This window comes from Falco biarmicus, chromosome Z (assembly GCF_023638135.1).
Source record: "Falco biarmicus isolate bFalBia1 chromosome Z, bFalBia1.pri, whole genome shotgun sequence".
Taxonomy (NCBI): domain Eukaryota; kingdom Metazoa; phylum Chordata; class Aves; order Falconiformes; family Falconidae; genus Falco; species Falco biarmicus.
The window spans coordinates 51,508,375-51,526,603 of NC_079311.1; the positions used below are offsets into that span (position 1 = coordinate 51,508,375).

The following is an 18,229-nucleotide window of genomic DNA, read 5'->3' on the forward strand; positions in this document are numbered from 1 at the left end:
TTCATATAAGCTCAGAACAGTTTTTGAACATGACATTAATGAGTCATGCTAGTAACATCTGGAATTTTTTTTGAGAGACGTGTCAATGTAAACAGTCCCTATAAGGATTCTCTAGAAATAAAATTCAAGAGAAAATCAAACCCAGACTTTGCCATTCCACACAGTTCAGACCAAACGTTCTTTGTATTTTCATGGAGTTACCCTTCTAATCAACTAGACTGTGCTAGTAAATCTTGTAAATCTTTGTTGTTTTATGGATTTTATTGGGGTAAGACAAGCAAGTGTGACAGACATAGTATCACATCTTAAAGAGTGACTCCTGCCACCACTGTCATGCTGTATCTTTTCCTTTTGGCTCTCAGAAGTGTCTATCTGAAATAAGCTGCAACTAACTCAGTTCGCTCTTTTTCTAAATACAAAATGAACAACAGTCTAACCAAGAAGTAATTGTGTGATGCTGGGCTGTTACATATACATGAATATTTTCTGGATCTGTCCAAATATTAGGGAAAACACCTGCATTGTGGCTCTATAATTTTGTACTAAGCATACGTTCAAAGTATTCTCTACGTGCGGTGGAATAAGTCATGTGTGTTGCACATGAATACCCAAAAGTGGGAGAACCATCATAGATCATTATACAAAAAGCCATATTCCTGTAATACAAAAACCAGAAACATACACTGGAAGATTGCAGATATGTTTTAGATATATGAGGGCAGAACAATAAAATAATGTGGTAGGCTTTTTTTAAAGTGATTTTTTAATGTGATTTTTTTTTTGCAAGGGATGACACAGGCTTGAAATCACTTTTGGCTGGAGACTTTGATGCTGTTTCTCTCCAAACTGTGTGGGATGTTATGAGTAGGCTTTTATTTTTCTATTTAATACATGACATAAATTATGTAGGATAGAGGTTTCAAAACCCAAGCCAGCAAATTTACACCTAAAACAAGCCTGAAAAAATTCCTCACAGATAATCATGGTTTTGTAAAACTTGGAGCATTTAGTTATAAAGCATTTATTTTTGTCCTAGAATATTTCTGTTTGTGAGCGCAAGAAAAGCCAAATGCATTACCCCTTGTCATTTTTTAAGGATCCTTTGTAACCTTGTAATCTGGGTTTGGGAAGCTGAAGGCAGGGTCTGGAAACTCACCTTCAACATGTTTTAAAATTCTGTTTTTAAAGTACCACTTAGTATCTGGAATAGGAAGGTAGAAGTACATATTTCACTAGCGAGGATCATGTCTAGTGAGTTCAGTCTCATCAGCTCTCACTTTCAACCCATGGCTACTCCAGCAAGGAGTAATCTTGCTGTCAGCAGCAGAGCCCTGGGCAGTGCAGCAGATGAGCTGTACAGGCTTTCTTTTGGCAGCCTTGTGGGGCAAGACTGGATGCCTCAATGTTTGACACACTCCAGTGTCCCAGAAGGTAGGGGGACACAGAGGGCAGAGAACTCTGTTGCTGGTTTCACCATGAAATTTCTGCTTGAAATATGATCATAACACTTTCTCATGCTTTGGAGTCACTGCTGTAAGTATTATTCCTTTATCTGCTGCCAAGTGGGGACAGAAAATGGAGGCTGTGCCTTGCTTCCCTTGAAACCCTTCATTTTAGCAGAGACAGGCATAACTGAATGTCGTTTGTCTATTTGAGGATACATGAACTTCTAGCATTGTTCAGCTTCTCTGTTTGATACTGTCTTGGAGTTAGCTGGCAGGGAGGAAGTGTTGAGGTTTGTGGGACTGCAGAATACAAGACTTCTGGGGCTGTGCAGGAGAATGGGAGGGAGTTGCACTCCATTCAGCTTGTCTGGGAAAAGGACTGCTGTCCTGTTCTTTCTTATTAAACTTCACATGACTGTTATTATTAGAACCAGGCAGTCACTTCTGTCAGAGCCCCAGAGGATATCCACTCTGAGGTTTGTTTGCGGTCCCAGGCCAGCAGACTGGCAGTGCCAGGAAGGTTTGTTCTATCATGTTTTGGTCTGATGCCTGTAGGTCAAGGAGCCAGGGTGTTGGCAAGGGATAGGTGCTGTTAGCTCTTGGATGCCACTACCTTCACAAAGACATTGCCAAGGAAGAGGATGGACATTGGAAACTGAGTGGTAGTTGGCGAGGCTGCTGGTGTTAAAAGTGGGTTTTTCTAGGTTTGGCTAGACTGTTGCATTCTTTAGGATGTCTGGTAATTTGCTGTCTTAACCATGTAGGGAGGTTAATGTCACTTGCCAAACAAAAGAACATTAAGAGCACTTGCTGGAACTCTTTAAAATACATTCCTACAAATACACTAAATACTTTGATAGCACTGTATGCTATTAAGATGGTGTAGCTTGTGGTGAAAGTGGTATGTAGCTTTTGTAGCAAGATCCAGGGATATCCTCCTGTAAGTTTTATTTTTCCATAAATTTCATCTACTATATTTCTAAAGACTGAAACTGATTTTTCTGAGAGCTGGCTTGTAAAGGTTGCTTCTCTGCAGGGTTTGTTAAGTAGGTTCCAGACGGATGAGCTGAACCAAGCTGGAGTGAGAGAGAAGAAGAGTTTGAACACTGCTGTTGTCCGCATCAGTCATTAAGTTCCTGGAATCTGAAAGTTTTTGTTAATAATGCAGTGCTAAGTATTAAAAGTTTACATAGTTTCCAAGAGGGAATGGACATGTCCATGGATCTGTGGAGAGTGACTAAACAGATGGAGGCACACCTGGATTAAGAAGTTTTAAAACTTAAAATACTTAGAGCTTTTCACACTATCAGTCAAAAAAACCCCAACCCACCCCCAAAATAACCCAACAGAAAAACAACCAAACCAAATATTTCAGGCCTGCTCTGTTTCTTACTATTCTACTGGGCATCTCTTCAGGGCTATGGTTGAAGGCAGCCTGTTGGGGGAGACCTAGTGTGGCAGTTTCATTGTGATGCTGTATTATTTGCTCCCTGCAAGTCTCATAGGTCTTTTATCTAGCTTAAGAAAAATCTAAAAAATGAGCTTTCCTTAACATATGTGTCTTGAAATATCTGCAAAGGTGTGGGAGGGTGTGTACCGAAGACAGACGGAATGATCTTTCAGTAAGTTCTTCTGTTAAGCATATGAAAATTAAGAGAGAAAAACACCTAGAACTGCTAGTAAGCTCTTGATACTGGCACCAGAAGAATACTCTGGCGTTCAGTGATACAATCCTTACTAGCCAGCTCTTCTAGTAGAGGATTTTCTGGGTTTTGTTCTGTTTTATTTTTCTTTCCCTTACTTACGGCCTGCTGACCACAACTGTTGGTCATTAATAAGGTTACTTGCTACCTGCTATTGTGGTGAGGTTGCTGCTTGGCAGACTTGGTTTGTTTATACGCCAGCATTAACACTGCTGTGTCCAATTGTTGCCATGTTGCTCATCTTCAAACACAGTTTTTTAAAGCTGCTAAAATAGGAGTAAGAAATAACAATACTGCTAGAGTAGAATGTTATCTTGATATAGCAATAAGATAGGATAGACAGTTGAATACAGTTTGAAAAATCAAGAGAACTGGAAACCTGAGGGAGTGGATACTAGTTCTTACTGGTGCTTCATGTCCTTTGTCTTTTGTCTTTGGGATGGAGCTGGGAAGAGAGTAGTCTTTCAGAGCTATTCTTGCCCATCATTGGGGAATACAAAAGAGAACTTTTCAGAAGGTGCAAAGGAAACCTAACACAGACAGTGATGAACCTCATTGGCGAGGAAAGACAATTCAGTTTTTTGCTTTTTTCCAGGTGGTTGAGTTCATAGGTTATTAGAGCTATGTTTCCCAGCAAGTGGGACTGTTAGGGTATGGTGGTTTTTGGTTGGTTTTTTTTTTTTTTTTTTTTCTGATAGAATTTACTCCACTTTACCTGGTGCAAGGAATATTTTCATACAAATTTTGCAGACTCTATAATGTCAGTCAGGGATGAATGAGGAATGCAGATGACTCAGGTTTGAGCCTGTGTGCTGATGATTTTTACATTATTTTTATGGGGTGACACACTTAGATTGAGAAACCATCTCTCTGCCTTTCATTCCTCCCCACTGTTTCCCTTTTTCTTTCCTTTGCAGTAACTCATGACGTGTTGTCAGGGAATTAATCTAGTGATAAGATCCTTAATCTCAGCGAGGCATAAGTATATGCATACCCAGACCCAGACCCAGTGCTCTAGAATTGGTTTTCCCCTTCTATTTTCACCAGAAATTTTATTCTGGGAACCATTTCCAAAGAAGACCTGAGTGAAATCACCATCTTCTTTTTTTCTAATTAAATGAGGTGTTGCCAAAAAGCTTGCAACCAGCCTCACCTATCTCAATATGCAAACTTCTTTTGCAGCTGTAGAACCCCAAAGGGTTTTTTGTGCTTTCATATGGGCTAGCAGCCACAGGGAGAACATTCTTTTTGGATCAAGCCCTAAGAAATGTGTAATAAATTTGCCTGTATATGACTGTTTTAGATATAAGTATTTCAGTTTTAAGTTACAGAATGTATAGTTTCAGAAATAACCTCTGCAGAAGAACATGGTCTCAACCTTTGCTCTTTTGTGGAAATGCAATAAGCAAATGTCTTTGAGTTTTGAATGACTCAGAACACAGATGGTTTTATTATTGTACTGTATTGCAAGTTACCCTCTTGTGGATGGAGAATTAGCCCCCTAATTAACAGAAATAGAGGAGATATTCCCTGGCCTCATCATTGTAAGCAGCTTTGCTTGTGAAAATGATGATGCCATGCTAGCAGTTTGGGGATTCAGACAGACTTATATTTAAACAAAAATATATTCACCTTGCTTTTTCAGCGTGGGAGTGGATATACTGAAATGCTTGCTGTTTCCCGTATGCCTGCAGCCGTGCCATCTCAGATAGTGATCTTCAAATAAAACAGGGTTGGGTTTGGTCAGGGCTTGATTTTCTGTGGAGTTCTCCCTTTTCCCAAATGCTCTATGAATTAGTAATGCCATTCAGCCCTGAGCCAGGTGGGGCATTCTGGGGGCAGTGTGCAGCTGTGCTATCTCAACAATCAGAAACCAGCACAGATTGTAAAGCCCCTTTTTCCAAGAGGAAGAGTTTTTGGCCTTGCATGCTGGTTTGAAATTTGGTGTGGGTGATTGCTACTGTCTACTAGTTTAAGATTACTTCTGAATTTTTGCTTGCATCGGCTATCCTTCTTTATGAACCTGCTGTGTAAAGAAATGATGCTGTGATCACTTCTGATGCTGTGTTCACTTCTGATGCTGTTGTGTTCAATGGTGAGCACAATGGTTTTTACTTCAAAGTGTGCACAGAAGAATTTGCTAAAAACTCTTATGTTACCACTTAGAATTCCAGAAACTTGGTGCTTTGGCACCAGAAATTTTTTTGGTACCTGGTAGTCCTACAGCTTTTAAAAAACAGCTCCCCCGACCTTTTTTTAAATCATGGCTGAGACCCTCTGGAGCAGAGAGCAGTATGTATTTGTGTTAGTTACCCTTTCTGTTTCTTGCTAGATTTTGGAGAAACTCTTCTTGGATTCCAGTATATGGATTCCAGAGTCCATTAAACCAGATGTTTACTTCTTCAAATTACTGCAGTGCTGAAGGATATTATATTTCTGGTTTTTAACTTGAGAGTATTGAAAATCTTACTTGTTTTTGAAAATGGCACAGCCAGCTGCTTAGTTTCTTATTGCAGTAAAAAGTTCAGTGCAGTTGGGATCTTTTTACAATGTTTGTTTCCTGTCTCAGTTACAACATCAATGCAACTTTCAGGAAAAAAAGCAAAACAAACTGTGGGTATGCAACCAGGCTGGAGACGATCGTGCAATAAGCAAAATAGCCTTGCTCTCTGGACAGATCCTAGTTCAACTGTTTCAAATGACATCACTGAAATCTTCTGTGTCACTCCTTGGCTCATGTTATCCACCCTTAACTGCCTTTGAGAAATCCTGGTTCAGTGGGAGCCTGTTTCTGGTATTCTTTTTAAGATACTGGCTTCAAAATGCATGCAATAAGAAAACAAACTGCAAGTCTGCTGACTGTGTGTTAACTTACTGTGAACAGTGTGAGAGTAATTTTTCACTACCAGTTCTGACTGAGAATTCCTGCTGAAATTAAAAAAGCTTCCTGTAGAAGTTAGATACTTCAGAAAGCAGCAAGAGCTGATCCCTTAAAAGTCAGTTTTAAAGGATTCAAACAAAAGAAGCTATACAATGAAAAGATCTAATCCTTAATTGTAGCAATTTCAGAAGTCAGACAAACCTGTAGCAGCTACATTGCAAAACTTGAAATCAAGCTGCAGCTCTCTACTAGTATTTTGCACACCAGGCTGAAGCTTCCAGCCTTTCTTCTCAGCAGCTCCTGATGCTGAACCTGTCTCACTGCTAGTACGTCTATCTACTACTGTATAATCCCTCTTTTTAAAGATTCAGAATAAAAGTACAATAATACGAATTGTACCCTGCAGTGATTGGATCCTTATTGTTGTTTTATAAGTCGCTCAAAATCAAGGCCATATCAGTGAAAAAAACTGGATGTTTAATGATACCAGGAAGGAATTTTAGGTTTTGGCACTAGTCAATATGCAGCAGCAGAACGCAAACAGGTGTCCTATTCATAAAAGTACAATTAAATCAGAAGACATGAAAAAAGCTGGTTAAAGATTTGTAAAGCCAGACGTCACTGGTAAGCTTTTAAGTAATGTGAGAACAAGCCCTTTACAGTACAAGTTAGTGCAAACTGAAAATATTTTTCAGTTGGTTTAAACAACCTCTTCCCGCCCCCCCCCCCCTCCCATTTTAATTCTTACCATGGTTAAAAGCTGTACTTGCAACTCAGCTCTTGAAGGCATAGTGCAGGAATAGAGTGGAAGAGGTATAAGGCCCAGGACAGAATGACTTCTACAGCAGCTGGAGGCATTGACTGAAGGTTTCTTCTCTTACTGACAGTGTGGAGAAACTTTCTGATCAAAACTGCTCCTTGGCTTAACCTGTTTGCTTTTCATCCTTGATGGCACTGGTCTGGTCATTGTAGTATTGCTTGAAAAGTCTATTTTTCAGAAATGAATTTTCTGTAAAAAAAGTAAGGAAAGAAGACAGATTTTATAATCACCCATTGCAAAAACCAAAAGGAGATACAGAAAAAAATCCACAGTTACTTATGGATTTTGGAAGTTACGGACTGTTTATACAGAATTGCACTATGGTGGTTTTGGCAGAAATGTTCTTTTTGTAGAACTCAGATTTTTAAGAATAATGACAATTAGTGAAATGCATTTCAGAGAGTTTTTTTTCTCAGGCAAGATGAATTTTAGTAAATTTACAATAGTCAGTGCTTATATTAGGTCAGAACAATAAAGACAGCAAAGTGTTATCATGACCATCAAAAGATACAGTAAATCCTCTGTGAGGAATACAACAATAGACTGTTATCAAGTGCATTAGATTCGGTGCTGAACAGATCAGAAACATACATCAAGAATACTAATTTAAGGCTTTTCAACATGTTAATGCAAGCAGTGCATTAGGGAATGCTTAATAAAAAAAAAACAGTAAGACATATACTGTGCAGAGTATCACCACATTTTTTTTTCTTCCATGCAGTGTAATAGTGTGACTATGAATGTTAACTTTTATTCAGTAGTGTGATCAGCTTTGCAAGGCAAAAGGCAGTGTCTCACACTTTAAAGTCAAAATGTCCTATTCTGTTGTCCTGCTGCATGCAGTCTTGCTGTTTATCCTTTATCGTATATAGAGTGCATGTTTCTGCAACAAATTACAGAAGTCTGATGGCACAGAACATTTTCCTATTGCACAGCTGGGAGCCAAGCAGCTCTGTAACATAACCACCATGGATTGTCTTCCTAACTAGTTAAAACTGTTGAAGTCCACAGGTGCTGGTACTGAACATAATGTGTTTATTTTCCTGCACTCAGAGGCACCACTGGAATCCACCTTCCCTGTTAGAACATGAGGCTCGGGATGAATTTGCTCATTACCTGAGACATAGACTGTTTATTGTTGCATCATTTTTTTAACAATATTTTGTCACATTATATCAAAAAAAATCAAGCTGATTTTTAAGTTGACGGATACTGACAATAGCTGCAGTTTCCCTCTCTTTCCTAACATCAGACAAAGCATTTGCATCTGTCTTTGGGTGTCATTATTTTTGGACAATCCAAGGCAGGGTGAAACCTGGGTGAAAGACAGTGATCCATCTGTCAGCAGTGCGTCCTTTTGTGAGGGGGTGATAAACAGCGGTACCACTCAGTGGCAGAGTTTTTCCCTTGCTCCCATTTCATTATCACAAGGAGAGAAACACACTACATTTCTTTTTTCGTTACGTGGGTATTCTCAGTATTGCCAGTGAGAAAACCTAAGAATTCATGAGAGAAGGCTGAAGATTAAACATGTGTTTCTGTGTGTCTGTGCATACATATGTATACACCTGTGCTCTCACATAAATCCTACATGGGCATTTTCTGTTTTTTAATACAAGCCTTGGGGCTTGTTCTCACTGTAATGATAGCTTGGTTAATCTACACTAGGGTGAAGCATCTCTCAAGTTAGTCTAACTTGAATGAGAGAAGTGCTTCAAAGTGCATGTGCATGTGGATAAGGAGCAGTGAAGTTCAGTCTTGTCTCACTACCATCTCCAGAGGTGGCTGCATGTTTGTGCACTGACTTTTAAGCCACGCTTCACTTACAGGCCAACTAAAATCAAGAATCTCCTTTCCATAGGCAGAGAAGGGAAAGACTTCCATTATTGGAGGAATTATTAGTGTTCATCCAATTTGCCCATTCTTAGGTTGAAAAATGAAAACTGAGGAAGAAGGAGAAAAGAAACAAACTCTTTGCAATTTTTTATTATATGGGTATGCCAAGTTCTGTCAAACAAAGAAATAGGTACTTAAGAAGCCATGTCATGTTTTCAGCCACAGAAAAAAACATGGAGAAAGGGTGCAGGAGAATGCAGAAGATGACAGAGAAAAGCTCTTATTTCTTAGAAACTGGAGATGAATAAGGTTGCAGAGGCCTGTGACATTAAGGTGAAGGACGATAAGGGAGGAAAAAGTAATGGATATAGAGAGAAGGTATTGAAAACAAGAGGGAGAAGAATGTGAGTAGAAGTGAGGAAAAAAGGAGGGAGGTCTCCCGAGCTACTAGTGGAAATAAAGACATGTAGGGATATTGTGTGAAGTGGCATGCAGGGACATCGTATGGAGTGATGTTGACTGGAAGATGAGAAGCTGGTAGCATTGGCATAACATCATTCAGGATGATCCCACAGGCTTATGGTGCTGTGCAAGCCCACTGCACTTGTTTGTGGGATGGTTTTTCAGCTGGGAAAGACTGACTTTCGCTTTATGGGTGTAAGTGTGTAAAAGAGATGTCCGGAGATGTGCCTAGGTGAACCCTTCACATTCTTTCAGCTTGAGTTGTCAGATGCATGGTCATATACCTGCACTGGTAAATATTACCATAGGTGCTGGGTGAGGTGGCTCTGTGGGCCTAGTAGGACTGCTAGCAAGCGGTGAAAACTCCTCTTTTTGCCTTTGCTTTCCTTGTTTGACTGACCAAGGATAGTTCTCTTGAGTGAAGTGTGCTGCTTTTACAGTCGCTTTCCTGATTACAGTGGCACTGTGTTGTTTAATTACTTGAAGATGAAAGCAGTAATTGACAAAAGAAACCTAAGGAGAATAGTACTGAGCTGTTGTTTTCCAAATCAGTAAATATTACAGTAGGTGCATTTTAAATTTGTTTGTATGTTTTATTAGTTAAGACATTTAGAATGCTTTTACCCATCCAAACTTTTGGAACAGAATGTTGACAGTGTATTTCCAAAAGAAAAAAGCTATGTTAATTCAGAAAAGAGGCTAGAGAAGCCACAGTTAGAAATCTTAGTGCACCTTCTCACAGGAAAGCAAATAAAAAAGTAATACTGTTGGAGCAGCAATGTGGACCAAGTATAGTACTAAGTATTTCTGAGGGTAAATGGTTGGCATTCCTACCTGTAAGGAGCGTGATGTCATTTAATCTCAAATTTAGTCAAATCAGTTTATTCAGTGATTATTGATATGAGACTTTCACAGAAACCTGGGTTTCTCAGCTCCCTTTTCTTGAGTTTATCTTGTTACACTACTGAGATGAGTCTTGATTATCAGCTGTTGTTTCACCAGAGTACTACAGGTTGTACCTGAATTTCATGGCAGGGCTAAAGTATACCATCTACATTTATCTTAGAGTGAGTAAACATTAGCCAAAATAATAATAATACATGGTTTCTTAAACATAGGTTTCTAGAGATATAATTCACAATATTCATAACCCCTGCACTGAATAACTCAGCTGTTTTGCCCAGTTCCTGCTTTTACTGGAAATAGTAATAAAACCCTCATCTGCCTCAGAGGTGATTTGGTAATGGAGGTGATAGTGTAAAGTCACTATGAGCAGAGTAAGAATTCAGTATAATTTTAGCAGAAATGTATCTGAGGTCAGGACTGCTCTATGGTGAAATTGCCTAGTCCAGTTGGTACAGTTTTTAGTTAAATACTGATTTAAAAACTTAAAAAAGATACTGATAAAAGGATCTAGGTTTTAGATGTGTTCTGGATGGTTAGCTAGGAACTCAGTGTATTGCTTGTTAGTTTGTGTACACATATTAAAAAATTGTTTTCTCACAACTCCTCAAGATTTTTTGCACTTCCTGAATTTCAGTTCTTGTTAGATCCTGTGAACGGCTCTCAGTGTACTTTGGTCTGTGTATTATAGTTCTGGAACTCTGTTGATACTGTTGTTAACCAGTGTGTAAACTTATATATAGTTAATTATTAATCTTCCAATTATATTGATTATGGTATTGTGATCTTTTTCAGTGTACCTTGAAGACAGTTTTGTAAAATCTGGAGTGTTCAACGTGTCAGAACTTGTGAGGGTGTCCAGAAGTAAGTTATGATTTACATTTAATAATTTCCAAAGCCTGCTCTAATCAAGTGAAAGTTTTTTTCCTGAAGTTTTTTTTCTCTCAAGGTGTAAGGTGCATAGAAAATGCCTATAACCATGAACAATTTTGATATGTTTGACCACAGTCTTACAGTTCATATTACATGTGTTTGTAATAGAACAAACACTGTCTCTCTGAAATTCAAAGATTGAATCAATTTGTCCCTCTGTACAGCTTAATAAATGGATATGTCAATAAAACCACTGTATGTAACAAAACCTTCTATTTGTTAGACTTGCAGCTTTTTAAGGTTATCCTGCATATCCTTGTATTTTGCCAAACCATCTGATTACTCCTCTAGTTTGGTTTTGAATTTGTAGCTCTTAAAAAAAAATCACAGCATGGATATTACATGCTTGTGTTTCTTCTACTGGTAGCACTGGCTGTAATTGAGTTTCTAATAAAATTAGCTTGTTTTGACACCAGAAATGTCATGGACACAAACATGCAAACACACCCCCCCCACCCCCCCACCACCCAAGTATAAATGTAAAAGGACATGTGAAGCTTTTTTTGCAGAAAGAAAAAATGAATATAAGTAAGAAGATCTGTTTTGTTGACATCTAAGAATTTGCTATAATAGTATGGCATAAACTGTGCGTATTTTCATTTGACATTGCTTTCTGAACACTTATTTTCTCCCTTTAGTATAAACATTATTAAAGTATTTCTCTTAAGACTTCATTAGGAAGTGAACAAAAATACTTGAAAGTTAAAGTTAGAAGTATCCACAGCAATGACACCAACATTGTAACAGCTGAATGGTCCAGGAAAATCTCTTTTCTGATGAGGTGAGGGCAAAACCAGTGAGGCATAAGCTTCTAAAACTGTCCAAATTTTGCACAGAAGTTAATTCATGCCAGGTCAGAATGCTTGAGGAATTTAATTAACTCAAGTGAGGTTTAAGATGCATGTGTCATTTCATTTGCTGTGGTCAGAAATTAATATTCAACAATTAAAATTATGTTAAGCCCTTCAGCAAAGTACTGAGCATTGACATCATGCAGTGTTAGGACATACTCTTTTTCGTGCTTGCTGAAGATATGGTTTTGCTGTTTTAGGAGGCTGGGGATGTGTGAAATACAGATTTATTTAGTTGTCATGTGATTAAATGCATTTCAAAGTAGCAGGCCGTTCAGATTAAAAAAAGATCAATATTGTAGTATGTTATGAAATTGTACCTTCTGCAGCTGTTAGACACGATATACTTCCAATAATAAGCTTTAAAGCATGTGGTTTCTGTGGGATTTCTTACCAAGCTTTTGTTTAACCTCAAGCCGCAACACAGTTGTACTTTAACTGTCAGGAAATACACAAACCTTCAGATACATTATACAACATGCAATTATTCTTTTAAGTGCCAAAGGTAGCTAAAATGCACAATGCACAGACAGTAAGCAAAGGTAAATATACCACAATATGTAACATGTAATTTATTCTTGAAATGCCAAGATGTACAGTATACAGACCCTGTAAGGAGGTGAAGATAACACTGTGTGTGTGTGTTTGTGTGTAGGTGTACATACGCAAGGAAGCACCTGTGGCACTGTGTGAAAGTAAAAGGAGGCAGCAAAACATTGTCAGCACAGAAAGCTATTATTAATACAAAAGAGTTAACATTAAGGGAAAAAGAGGGTTTGTGTGTCCCCAAGTTTATTCTTCTCAGTTATTTCAGTTCTTCAATAAACAACGTTAGCTGTCCTTATAAACCCTGCCTCATGCATTACAGAAGTCCTTCTACAGAAGGCTTGACTTTATGCTAAGGTTTGTGTTACCTTTTCATATTGATGATTCTAGGTTATCTGTTACATAACAAACAGAATTTTGTCTGCATAACTGCTAAGGGAATTCTAGGGACTGGGGAAGATAATTCGCTTTTTTAGATATATAAATATCAATAGAATCCGTCTCTACTTGGTTTCTGCAAGAGGCAGAAAATGAGATGCATGTAGTAACACCTTGATGTTTTTCCCAGTGTTAATAATGAAAGGATGGCTAAAAAGTTAGATTATTCTTGACTTGTTATGATGATGTGTTTTTCAGCACCCATAACCCAAGGAACTGGAGTAAACTTCCCAATTGGAGAGCTTCCGAGCCAGCCATATTACCATGATATGAATTCGGGTGTAAATCTGCAGAGGTCCTTGTCCTCTCCACCAAGCAGGTAAAAGCTTGAAATAAGTTCTGGTGTGAAACCAGGTTTAATAGTGTAGGACAGGCAATTCACAAATACTGTCAACACCAACTATTTTATGAATTTCCTCTGATTTTGTGAGATAGGCTACTTATGTACGTTACCGTAATGCATGTACAGATATATACGTTAAAAATCTTGTTTGAAGTGGTGTCATTATTGTCTGTGGTTACTGTTGATATTGAAGATGATAATAACTTTTGTCATGGTTTGAAGTCCTCGCTAAATCATCTGCGAAGAGAACAGAGGTGCATCCTGAAACCACTGCTGAGTTGCAGAGAGGTCTAGCAGCTAGGGACCTGCTGGCAGGGCTTGATGCTGCAGGGTGCTTGCAGGCACAGAGGCTGTCTTTGAGGCTTCCTTCCTGGACCTCTGTCTTGAAAGATATGTTGGGACAGGTACTGTTTCCTATGGAAAAGGCATTAGGACAGGTGTATAAAGACAAAGAGACTTTATCCATAGTATCACCCCAGCTCATGAAAATATGTTTTCTGCCTCACCCTTACAAGGGACATTTCCCAGCACAGTGGGAACAATGAGGAGCATGTGAGGTATTCACAGGCTTTCTAATTTTTCTCAAGGCTCTCCATATGCCTGCTACAGGTAGCGTGATCTGAGGGACTCACTTGTTCCTTTCTTCAACATGCTCCCTTCTGCCAGCTCTGAGAAAGACCCTGTTCTCTCCCTCAGGAGCAGCTAGTGGGCCCACAGAGGTGGAGAACCTGCTGTGCATTCCTTCTGACTCCCAGATAATGGGGTCTTTCACACCCCTGGGGCCCCTTGGTTTTCTGAAACTATCCAGTGTACCATGGAATCATAAGCACTATAGGACCTGTCATTGCCCTGTGTTTCTGCAGCCCAGTGAGTCAGGTAGTGTCTGCACAGAGGGACAGGATGTAACAAGACTGTCAAGGGGTTGGGGTGTTCTTCCACCAGCACCTGGTGCTTCTGAGCTACTTTGCTCATATTCCCCTATTTCATTTCATTGTATTTTCAGCTTAGCTGTTCACCTAGAATATTTTAGAAATGGATAGATTAATTCTTACAGTGTTGCCTGAACAACAACTATAACAACAGTAATAATAATAGTAGCAATAATAGTAGTAGTAGTAGTAGTAGTAATAGTAATAATAATAATAGTAACAACAACAACAACAATAATAATACTACTACTACCAATACTGCCACCACCACCAATTAAAACCTCCTTCCTGGTTTTCTTTGGCAGTCAACATAACAGCTTCAGTATGTATTGTTACAAAGAAGATTGACGTTCCTCCACTGTATTGACGTGCTGCCTTGTTTTATAGTGTGACTTGAAATATGGGCCTTTTGTTGTTTTTAATTAAACTAGTCTAAAATGGAAAGTCTTTGTTTCAGGTTAGGCGTCTTTGAAAAGCTTAGGATTTTGACCTGGTGAAATACAGTAAACTACATTTTTTCCTTATTAACACACTCAGAAAAGTTCTTGTTACCTTGACTTTATTAGCAGTATTTTTCCAGTGCTTTGTTTTGCTTTCATGGCTTATGCATAGCATTTTAAGACTCTCATGACACAGCCTTTCTTTGATAGGTTATGGGAACTGGTTTCTTGGTTGTTCAGACAAATGATGGTGGACTTCTATGTCACCATTCACAGCATCTTTGAAACACTCAATTGTGAAAAATGCAAGCACACACCTGCATTACATATTATTAAATAACATCATCTATGTAGACTTTAATACGCTCTTTTTTGTGCTTTGTATACCTGAATAACTTTCTACTGAAATATTTTTTGAATTCCAAACATTATATACTGCTGCTAGCCACTTACATTCACTGCCAAATCTCACATTACTTCAACAGCAAAAGACCCAAAACTATCTCCATAGATGAAAATATGGAGCCAAGCCCAACAGGAGACTTTTATCCTTCTCCAAATTCACCAGCTGCGGGGAGTCGGACATGGCATGAAAGAGATCAAGGTGAGTAACATGGGACCATTTTACCTCAAAGTATATTCAAATATATACTATATATATATATATACACAAGCATATACAATAAACCTCTGCATCTGCCTTTCCATTACTGCAATAAAATGATGGCTTTTTTTTAGAAGAATCATTATTTTTCTGTCTGGTATGTATGCTTGCTGGTTTTGTAAATGTAGTTAACACCAACCGTCAACAGGATATGGTATAAACAAACACATAATAATTTTTCCATCTGGTGACTGCCTTAGCTATTGTTGGTAAAGGTGTATGACGGGTGAGGTACTTGATATTCTGTATGCTATGATCATCCCAGCAGGATTTTGAGTACAATGGTTTCAAGTGAAAAACAAAACATCTCCATACTGTGGTTGAGTCAACAGTAGTTTACTCAGTTTTCGTTTTACTATGACAGACTCCTGTACCTGTGTTTAGTCCATACTGTGTGACTCAGAATAGGTCCAACAGGCTCTTTTTTGAAGAGCCCACACTTAGCTTTGTGGCACTATATCCATATATTAATGGTTGTTGGTAAGTGTTGTGTTTTGGGGTATCAGAAGCAAGGAAAATAATTGTGTGCAGAAGAAAGTTATGACTGTCAAAACAGTAAAAGTAATTGTCCTAATTTTTCCTCATGTTATCTTTATGCTTTATGAACCTGGATGACAATGTAGTCTTTTCGCTCACCTTTGTGATTTGAAAATGTCTTTAAACTCACATGTAGTTGCACAGTGTTGGTTAATGGATCCTGTGGCTGAGGTGCTGCAGCTATTTGGAGAGTCTATGAAATGTACAGCACAGTATGTAAAAGTGAAATGGAGAAAAAGACATCATTGCTTCCTTTGCCAGTGTTGCCCTCCTTTTCCCCATCCGTTGCTCATCATTGCTCTCAGTTCCTAATAACCAAATGACCCTTTGGACTTACCTCATTTTTATATTGTCTTAGGCTTCTTTTTTCCTTTCTTTTTGTGGTTTTTTTTTCCATGCTAAGTTTTCTTTTTCACCTCTGTGTGCAAGGTGGCATGTGATTGTTGTTTAATTCAGCTGCCTTTTATTTTTAAGTTTTTGTTACAGTTGGTCTCCTTTTAATCTGCTTCTGCCTACCCTCTGATCTATGTTCTCATCGTTAGGCTGTTCCTCTCACACAATGTGTACTAGTCTTTCTTCATCATTTCTTTTGTACTTGTTTCTCATGGAGGTTCTGGTATTTTTTTATTTCTAGCTGTTTGCAGCATTTACTGTTAAAAGAAATATATATGTATATGTATATTTCTATATGAAAAATTCTTTCCCATGTCTTTGCATAACCAAACTTAAGAACAGTTAAACAGCAGCTGTGCCAGCCTAGAATCTTCCCCCTTGTGCAAAATATTTCCCTCTGTGACTGTTAACCTGCTCTGCTATGACACTTTATTACTATTTTTCATAAAGGACAGGATTGTCCCTCAACTAATTTTTGAGCTTTTTACATAAATTATTTTTGTGATGGTGGGGAGAACTGCCCATCATTCCTTTCTGAAGTGGTCTTCATGTATTCCCACTTTTGAAATGAAGTCTTTTTGTGCTGATGAGTGAACTGTAGGGGCTTCCAAGAAATGCAGTGCTGCCTGAACAGCAAGAGCATTTCCCAGATGATCTCTACAGTTCTTAACTACCTAAATTGTTTTATAACTCTTGAATCATTCTGCTTGCAAAGATCTGTGCTCTGTGAATACTAGCTTTTTCAGTTTTACCAGCCTTTTATCATGTCACATTTATCAGTAGCGAACAATGTTATTGTTCAGATTGCTTGAGAAGATTTATAATGAACCTTTGCTTAATTTCTCTGCCATTGGGTAGCTAGAGTTCTGGACTGAAAGAGCCTTTAGCTTTCTCTATATGTTTCATAAAGCATAGAACTCCAAAAGATGAGCAAGAGGAAATAAAAGAGATAGACACAAATCAGCGTATTTTATTTTTGTTTCCTGGAGTTTACTTTCCTTCCTGAATAACCTGTTCTCCAGCACTGCTGGTCCTAGTGAATATTTTACCAGATCCCTGGCAAAAAGGTTGCCTTTGAGACACTTTGAGGGAATTTGTTTTTTCTGTCCTTAACATGTTTTTCCATTCCTGCAGAGGGACAGGTATACCACTGTCCAATCTGAAAACCATTATACTGGGAGAAGCATAAGCTTTTTGCCCCTAAACATTTATGATTGGCTCCAGTCACATTCTGAGGTTATCCTGCTGCTGTGGAAACACTGTAAGGTAGTGACTGTAGGGCTTGTCTTTAGTACCTGGTCTCACTGGGAAGGGGTATGTTGCAACTCTTGGCATATTTGTTCTGACGCTAGTTTGGTAGGTGCTTGATATCATCTTCATACTAGCATGCAGCTGTGTGAAGCTCCGTTTGGACATAGAGGTCTTATGAGGATATGGTATTTGTGAAAACCTATATTCTATTTCCTTATGCCTGCAAGCACAAACATAATAGAAAGTAAAGTTTGGAGGTGGTTTCTACACCAGGGATCTCACTGGGAAGGGATGTGTTGCAGCTCTTGGCATGTTTGCTCTGTTGCTAGTTTGTTAGGTGCTTGATATCATCTTCATACTAGCATGCATCTGTGTAAAGCTCCTTTTGGACACAGAGGTCTTACGAGGATATGTTATTTCTGGAAACCTATATTCTGTTTCCTTATGCCTGCAAGCACAAAGATAATAGAAAGAAAAGTTTGGAGGTGGTTTCCACATGAGCAATCTCACTGGTACTACTTCCATTTCTCCCATGGAGATCTGCATGTCATATGAGGTTAGGCATAAATTAAAAAAAGGAGAAGACATTTGGGATCAAAATCATGTTTATCCAGTGTCACCAGGGAATGTGCATGTAGTCCCAACAGGCACTGCTTTTTGAGGCAGTCTTAAAAGGTCATCAGCACCAGAAAGGTGAACAATTCCACAGTACCCACAAATGAGAATATGCAAAGGTACCATGTTTATGGGTAAGTTGCTTCTCTTTCACTCTGATGGCATTTTAACTTTTCTAAGAGAAACCAAATCAGAAATAGCGTTGTTATTAAGATATAGCATTATTGATTTCAGTTTCA

The 18,229-nt window shown here is 38.5% G+C and overlaps 1 protein-coding gene across 10 annotated transcripts in view; it reads left to right on the plus strand.

Annotated features, from left to right (window-relative positions):
• The window catches only part of NFIB (nuclear factor I B), a 274,287-nt gene that overhangs the window by 197,235 nt on the left and 58,823 nt on the right, over positions 1 to 18,229 (plus strand). For all 10 annotated transcript variants that reach the window (XM_056324171.1, XM_056324162.1, XM_056324166.1 and 7 more), the window contains exons 4-6: positions 10,846 to 10,914; positions 13,017 to 13,137; positions 15,016 to 15,134. In XM_056324171.1, the coding sequence (XP_056180146.1) occupies positions 10,846 to 10,914; positions 13,017 to 13,137; positions 15,016 to 15,134 (309 nt within the window). The remainder of the gene's footprint in view (positions 1 to 10,845; positions 10,915 to 13,016; positions 13,138 to 15,015; positions 15,135 to 18,229) is intronic.